The sequence below is a fragment of the Callionymus lyra genome, chromosome 12 (assembly GCF_982586985.1).
Source record: "Callionymus lyra chromosome 12, fCalLyr1.hap1.1, whole genome shotgun sequence".
Lineage (NCBI taxonomy): Eukaryota > Metazoa > Chordata > Actinopteri > Syngnathiformes > Callionymidae > Callionymus > Callionymus lyra.
Window position 1 is genome coordinate 6,589,191 of NC_141829.1, and position 7,865 is coordinate 6,597,055.

Here is a 7,865-nt window from a genome sequence, read left to right on the forward strand (position 1 = left end):
AATTGGAAGTCTTATGTATTCCTAGCAGGTTTCCAAGAGAGCGTGTTTGTGAACCTTCTATTTATTTATTTATTTCTCTGTTACGTGTTTATTGTTCGCTGTGTTATCTCTGGTTATATTTTCATTCCAATCCTTACAACTTTGTGTCTGTTTCAAACCTTTTTTTTTCCGTTTGTGTGTATTTTTTTTTTTTACTTCTTTTAGGTCTCCATTTTCTCCAGCCACTACACGCACTTGAGTCCAGTTACTTCTTGGTCTGCAGTCATAATATTATATTTTATTATCTTAAAGATGAATATTTGAAGGAGGGTAAAAGAACGTAAATAATGTTATGCTACAGAATTATTGCGCAGGAATGGAAAAACTCCAGCCTCCCCGAGATCAAGGGATTAAGTGGTAGAGAAAATGATCTTGCATTGATGCTTAAATTTAAAATCACGATATGTGTCATTCCTGCTTTTTATTAAGTGTTCCTTTCCTGTGATTTTTCTACTCTTTTGTCGAAAGTCTAATGGCAGCTAGCTGGAACCTACTGTCTTTCTACACCGGCTGCTACTATTGGAGCTTTGTGGTTCCAGTCCGTGGTGTCAGATCATTCATACTCTTAGGTTGGTAGAATTGACATGTCAATTTTTACTCGGTCTTATGTATTCCTAGCAGGTTTCTAATTGAGTGCGTTTGTGAACCTACTATTTATTTCGTTCTTTCTCTGTTACGTGTGTATTGACCGCTGTGTTTTTTTGGTTATATTTTCATTCCAATCCTTACAACTTTGTGTCTGTTTCAAACCTTTTTTTTTCCGTTTGTGTGTATTTTTTTAGGTCTCCATTTTCTCCAGCCACTACACGCACTTGAGTCCAGTTACTTCTTGGTCTGCGGTCATAATATTATATTTTATTATCTTGAAGACAAATATTTAAAGGAGGGTAAAAGAACGTGAAGCTCGAAACGACGCAGCTGAACTGAAGGTCAATCTTTAGAAGAGTTGCCTGGCAATGTTCTTGCATTTTTTTATGTATGTTTTTCGTATATACTGGAAATTATCTGATGGATTCATGATCTAAAATATCTTAGCAAAGGCATAATGTCTTTTTCTTTTTCTTTTTCAATGGAATACAGTTAAGGATTATGTCCCGTTGATGAGGTTTAAAAAGCACTATTTAGTCCAATAATCGGCAATAAAATCTAAACGCATGGCTAATTGTTTCATAATGTTATAGAATTACGTCTTTTCTGAAAAGTCGTTAACTTTAATGGTTCGCAGCCCGGAGAAATCAAACGACGAAATGGATAAAAGAAGCTTCTTCTTTTACGTTGACCATTCTCCGACCAAACACTTTTCCAAAAGGCGATTTACGCTCCGGAGTTTTACAGTCACATCCTGTAGCCGCTCGTGGCGATAAATTATGTCTGTAGCCATGTGTACGAGACGAACTCAATACTTGGACTCGTAACCGTGATCGTAACGGTTTCAATGCGACATGGTTGGTCGTATCCCTGACAAGCGCCCGTGCTATATTCAAGTCAATAAAAACCATGACAGCAACTGGCCGACCAACCTTCGAAAACCTTTTATAACTCAGGTTAGATTCATCCGTCATTTTAGTTACTCAAAGAACATTCGGTCGTACCTCAAGTCCCCCTTATGGGTCCCTCCAATATCTGAACCCATTATGACTACATGGTACGGATTTCTAAATACTTTTTAAACATATCACGTGGTCTTTATTTCAGTTTCTTATGTCAAAGTAAGGAAAACATTTGCTGGGTTTTAAAAAGTAAAACAGGGTAATGCTAGAAAAAGATTCATGCTAGTAATGCTAATGCTAACAGAGAAGCAGATGCCGTTCACGAATGCTCCTTCCATTATGCAACACTAATGGACTCAGGGACTCCTTCATTCCTCGTGCTATTAGATTGTATAATTTTGAATTTGGGGGCAGGAGTGAAGTAAAAGGATGATTTTATTCTATTAAATGTTAATATTTGTATCATTTCTTTGCGTTATTTCATTTGATTTATGCTCTTTGTATTTGCACTTTGTTACCTCTTTGCACTTTTTTATTAGCACTTTGTTCTTGTTTTCATGAAACTCATGTACTGTCTATCGTCTGCTGTGAACTGGAAACCCAAGTTCCTGAAGGGGATCTCTAGAGGGATTAATAAAGTCTATCTAATATAATCTAATCTGAGGAAAAAGATAAAAAGATATTTCTCAGGTGCTGAAATCATAAGTTCTCTGTGACTTATGTTTCCTACTTAAACTTCATCTACTGGATTTGGTTTCAATTTTGCCTTTATAATCATATAAAAATATAGAGAAAGTCCACTTTTGATGTTAACCACATACCACTGCCTCCCCCGCCAAAAGAAAGGAAGCAAAAAAGAAAGGTTTCCTAGAATTAGTCGAGGAATAACTGAAGTTCTCTCCTTACATAGCCCTGATAAAAAAATTAAAAAAACACTTCTGACTCAGGATATCATCTTAATTGAGTTCCGTTCTATGACACCCCACAGTTCTCAAGGTACAAAGTATTAGTTTTGTTACCAAAAAGAACCTTCAAACTAAATCTCACCTTAGTGGCGCCACGGTCCTCTGGTCCACTCGAGGTGGCTTTATTAGATTTCCATACAGCGGGGAAAGTTATTCCAGGAAAGGTCCTTCCTCACCAGAGACCGGCTATACTGCTAGCTCGTCAAAATAAAAGGTTACTCGTGTTATTTATTCAGAATAATCCCCCTGACTGTGTGTCAATATTAAAATCGCCTGACCTTTCTGTGACTTTTTATTAAGTGTAGAGCTGTGGTTATGTACATTAGAGCTCCCAAGTTATTTTAGCCAGGAGTATATATATTTTTTGGACTGGTTGTCGTATAGTTACTTTAATAACGTGACCAGTTATGAGATGGTTACGTCTGACATTTTTCTTGTTGATAAAGTAAACATTGACGAGCTATTATATAATAAAAAAGCACCAATTTAGCTTTAAGTAAACAAAGGCCACTAAAAAAATGTTTCTGAACCTTTTATTTAAAGTAAAAATGCTCAGAATACTAACTTTACAAATGACTTTCCCAACTTTACATAAATATTCTACCACTGTCTTGTGTTTACTTATTCAAGTGTGTTTTTTTCTATTGAATAACAACCATATTTGGGGATTTCTTTCTAACTCTCTGCGGGTGAAGTCGGACTGTTATTTGAATAAAAGAAGCCCTTAAACTAAAGTGACTCCCCTCAGGGAGCAAATGGTCCATTCAAGAGAGTGAGATGTGTTTTTTTCTTCTTGAATTTCATTCCAAACAGCAGCGCTGCCTTTCCTCCCTTATAAGCAGTGTTTTTTGTTTTTTTATGACATCTCGTCATTCAAAACACGCAACATTTTAGCTACTTTAAGAAGAAGTCGAGATAGGAAAGTTAGAAAAGAATGGATCACCCTGATTGAAAAGAGAGAAGAAAAAAAAAGGATCTTATCTGCAGAGACTTTGACATTGGTTTATTTCTCAAGGGGACTTTCTGATCATAACCTTCTTCTCTGCACCTCTTGGACGAGTTTAATGTTTTCACGTTTTTACTGTTAAATCAATAACACATTTTCCACACATTTTTGGGTCAAGCTTGAGCACTGAACTTATTTTATTTTTGTGAAGTCAAGTGACTTATGGATTGTGTTTCTTTTTGTGTTCTTTCACTTAATTATCACTTCAAGTTCTACTATTAACAATAGAAAAAAAAAAAGCCGTATTAATACCTTTTCGGGAGTCGCTGAGTCTTACAGGAGATGAATAAACACTATTAAAATGGAAATAGAGCCAAGAAAAAATGTCTTTTGTGTTGGCATTAGGCTCTAATATGTGCTGTTTTCCACGGGGATATCTAAGCCGGTGGATGCAGATAAATAAGAAAAAGCAACTGTATTCGCACAAAAACTAATCATGTTTTATGGATTTATTTCGGCGTATGTTCTGTGAGGAACAAACAGTGCAGCAGCAAAATAATTGACTGTGGGTGAATAGTCTAAGGTTGGATCAGTTACAGTACAGCTGCAGCCAGTCAGCACTTTCTGCTCTCTAACACACATCAACAAAACAAAGACTGACTCTTGCAAACACCACATGGAAGCTTGTTTTTTTAAGAGCCAAAAAAAAACCCTGAGGTGAAGAAGAAAAACCATCCAGAATGTGCAGAATCTCCTCGGGGTTGTGGATGAAACTAAAAAAAAAAAAAAGCCGCTTCATCTGGACACCAGAGGGGAATGTTTTTGTGTTTTTTTTCCCTCCTCTCTCGCACACTGACACGAACATTCATCCACACACACACCACCAAAAAATAATCCATCTTTAAACTTCTTCTGGAAGTGCCAGAATTGCAGGATGACCAGCGGACCTTGAACGCGTCTTGCAGCGGGCAGGACAAGACCGCGCTCTCGGTTCACAAGAAAAAAAAAAGCAGCCAATAAATAAAATGAATAAACAAGCATGTTTCCTGTGCACCTGTCGAGGACAGAGAACCTAACAGGTGACGGACACTCACAGTGCGCGGCGGCGGCGGCGGATGAGGCTCCGCGCAGGACCAGCAGAGGAAAGACGCGCAGCAGCAACACATCCATGGTTTATCCGTCAGTGTCCACGATCCACGTCCTGCCACGAGGAGGAAAACCCGGAGGAGAGTCGTCGTCCTCCCGCCACTTCTTCTTCTTCTTCTTCTTCTTCTTATCCACGGGGAGATGGAGAGCGAGGTGGAAGGAGCGAGAACCGCTCCCACGATGATACACCCTGACTGTGAGCTACATCCTCTCACTCACTCCTTTTCCATCTCCCTGTCTCCCTCCCTCCCTCCCTCCCTCCCTGTCTCTCTTTCTTTCTCTCCCTCAAGCCCTACCTCACCCTCCTTCCTTCCGCCCCCTTCTTCTTCTTCTTCTCCTCCTCTGTGGAGAGATAGACGGATGAAAACATGCCTTTTTTTTAACTCTTTGTTTATTACAATATATATGATTTTAAGTAAGATATTAAGATATTCAACTTCCTTCAAGTCCTAATGTTATTATTATTTTTATTTGAAAAATATATGATTTCCAGACATTAGCATATGTATTAATGAACACAATTTAAATTGTCGTTATATTTAAATTAATGTTCGATATTTAACGACACATTTAATAATAAAAATAAAAGTTACGTTGGATATATAGTGCACATCAAAATAAAAGAGGGATTTATCAACTAATGTGTTGATTTAAATGTGTGTTGTTGTGACGTGTGACTCTATTTTATCATAAGTGTGTGTGTGTGTGTGTGTGTTATTGTGATGTGTGACTCTATTGTATCATCAGTGTGTGTGTGTGTGTTGTTCTGATGTGTGACTCTATTGTATCATCAGTGTGTGTGTGTTGTTGTGATGTGTGACTCTATTGTATCATCAGTGTGTGTGTGTGTGTGTTGTTGTGATGTGTGACTCTATTGTATCATCAGTGTGTGTGTGTGTGTTGTTGTGGTGTGTGACTCTATTGTGTCATCAGTGTGTGTGTGTGTGTTGTTGTGATGTCTGACGCTATTCTATCATCAGTGTGTGTGTGTTGTTGTTGTTGTGATGTGTGACTCTATTGTATCATCAGTGTGTGTGTGTTGTTGTGATGTGTGACTCTATTGTATCATCAGTGTGTATGTGTTGTTGTAATGTGTGACTCTATTGTATCATCAGTGTGTGTTTGTTCAAAACTCTCTTTTCATTGAAATATTGACATTAGAAAATGATCTTAAGCTCCGCCCACTGAAAACACTTGGAGATGAAATCTTGTTGGCCATAACCACACCCACTCTGCTGTGATTGGTCAAGCATGGAGGTTTGTCATCGCACGTCATCAATCACGGAAGTCTCCACCTATACAAGGGAATAGGTGTATAAACTAAGCTTGATTACAGCTGGAGGAGTGAAGCCATTATTACGTCATAATAGACTCTTGTAACCTCTTGTTCGCCCAGATTTCAAGTAATACGTTCAAAACATGGTCATGATGAAGAACTTACTGCATCTTGGATCAACATTTACAACATGTCAAGAGAAACTTGAGGTTTCATTTTAATGTACAAATTGACTTAAATGGTTTCAACCAAAAGACAAGCATAAGAATAATAGATTGATTTTTCTTGTTTTAAAAGTATAAAAATGAAGTGAGCGAGATCTTGTCATTAAAGAAATTACAATCAGCGTTCGCTTGTCCTTGTTCTTTAGAAGGTTAAATATGATTCATGTTTTTTTCTTCTACTGCCGTCAAGCTCTAAGAAGTGGCAGTAGGCGTGGTTTAGTTAGTTTTGTGTTAAACTCAGTCAATCTAGAATCAAGCTAAAAAAATGGTTCAAATATTCAACTGCAATTTCTCAATCTATATGATTTAAAATGTTTAAATTCCACCTTGACATTCAAAGAAAGATGGTCCGTCTTTCAATGATTTCTCCAGACGACTCTTGAAGTGTAGCTGCTTGTTTCAAGTGAAATAGAGTTAATGTACGTCACAGTCATTAACACAAGATAATAAGAAAATAAGATAATTGCTTTTGGACGTTTAAAAAATAAAAAAAGACAATTTAGTTCATTGTATTTAGACTTTATTTTTGTTTTTATCACCAATTAGAAAATCTTTTTTTTCTATAAACAAATGATTCAGTTGTAGTTTCTGTATCACAATATATGTAATCCAGTGTATCATAAGTAAAATTACACAATTTATACTTTAAATAATGTGCAAAAAAAAAACTTCTTAGATTTCAGTGCATGTGCTGGACTACAACCAATTCAGACTTTTATGTCTTATTCTCTTTTTTTATTTTCTCATTCTCATTTAATTACAATTCAGAACATTTATTCTGTATTTCATAACCAGTGTAATTCAACTTTATTATAGACATTATGGTAACATGAACGTACATTTTTGCCTATAACTCCAAAAAGTAGTGACGTGCTGATGAGGTGTCATGAAACAGTTTGGAAGTGAAGCCACTGTGTCATGAAACAGTGTCTTAATGTTAAAAGGCCACTAGATGTCACTCTCTACTTTAAAATCGTTGGCTCTGATCCACTAAGTCAATGAAACTTGGCATCATTTTCAAACTTAGACTGACATCTAGTGGCCTTTTAAAGGTAAGACACTGTTTCGTGACACAGTGGCTTCACTATGAAACTGTTTCATGAGGCCTCATCGTCTCTACTAAAAGGAGTGATGGGTTGACGAGGCTTCGCGATACAGTTCCCTTGTCTTAAAATGCAACAAGATGTTTTTTATAATCTGAACCACTAGTTTAAATTTGAGAGCGCCACCTACTGAGATTTGAACACTGTAACGTAACACTGTATCATGAAACCTCATCATGTGTTTCTTGAAACCTCATGAACCCATCATTCAAAAAATGGTTTAAAAGGTCAGTTAAGACTGTGTTTTTGACTACACAGAAAGGAACTTGAAATGTATTTCTTTTCTTTTTCTTGGCCTCTTAAAAAATTCAAAATAGTAAAATAAAAATGTATGTATAATATTGACCCCATACGATACCAACAGAGCACCGATCTACTTTCAGCCAATCATGTGACACGTGGGCGATCACGTGATGACGTAGAAAAACTGCTGGGTCAATTCATCATAGCAGATTCCCGAGCAACAGGCCTCATTGACACATCTCTGCTAAAAAGACTCAGATTACTATGAAAACTTTCCTAAGGCGATACAAGGGTGAGTAGAAAAGGATTGAAATTTGAATTTTAATTGGGTGAGCTATGACTTTTAACTTGAATTAAACAATGATTGGAACCAAAGATCACATAATAAAGGATATTGTTGATGCTCATAGATGAATAGATGTATGATTGATGG

The 7,865-nt window shown here is 36.8% G+C and overlaps 1 protein-coding gene across 2 annotated transcripts in view; it reads right to left on the bottom strand.

The window, feature by feature from the left end:
• Positions 1 to 4,751, bottom strand: part of cntnap5a (contactin associated protein family member 5a) — a 246,610-nt gene extending 241,859 nt beyond the window's left edge. For both annotated transcript variants that reach the window (XM_087804487.1, XM_087804486.1), the window contains exon 1: positions 4,535 to 4,751. In XM_087804487.1, coding sequence (XP_087660613.1) covers positions 4,535 to 4,610 — 76 coding nt within the window. In that variant the 5' untranslated portion in view covers positions 4,611 to 4,751. The remainder of the gene's footprint in view (positions 1 to 4,534) is intronic.
• Between the last annotated feature and the right edge of the window lie 3,114 nt (positions 4,752 to 7,865).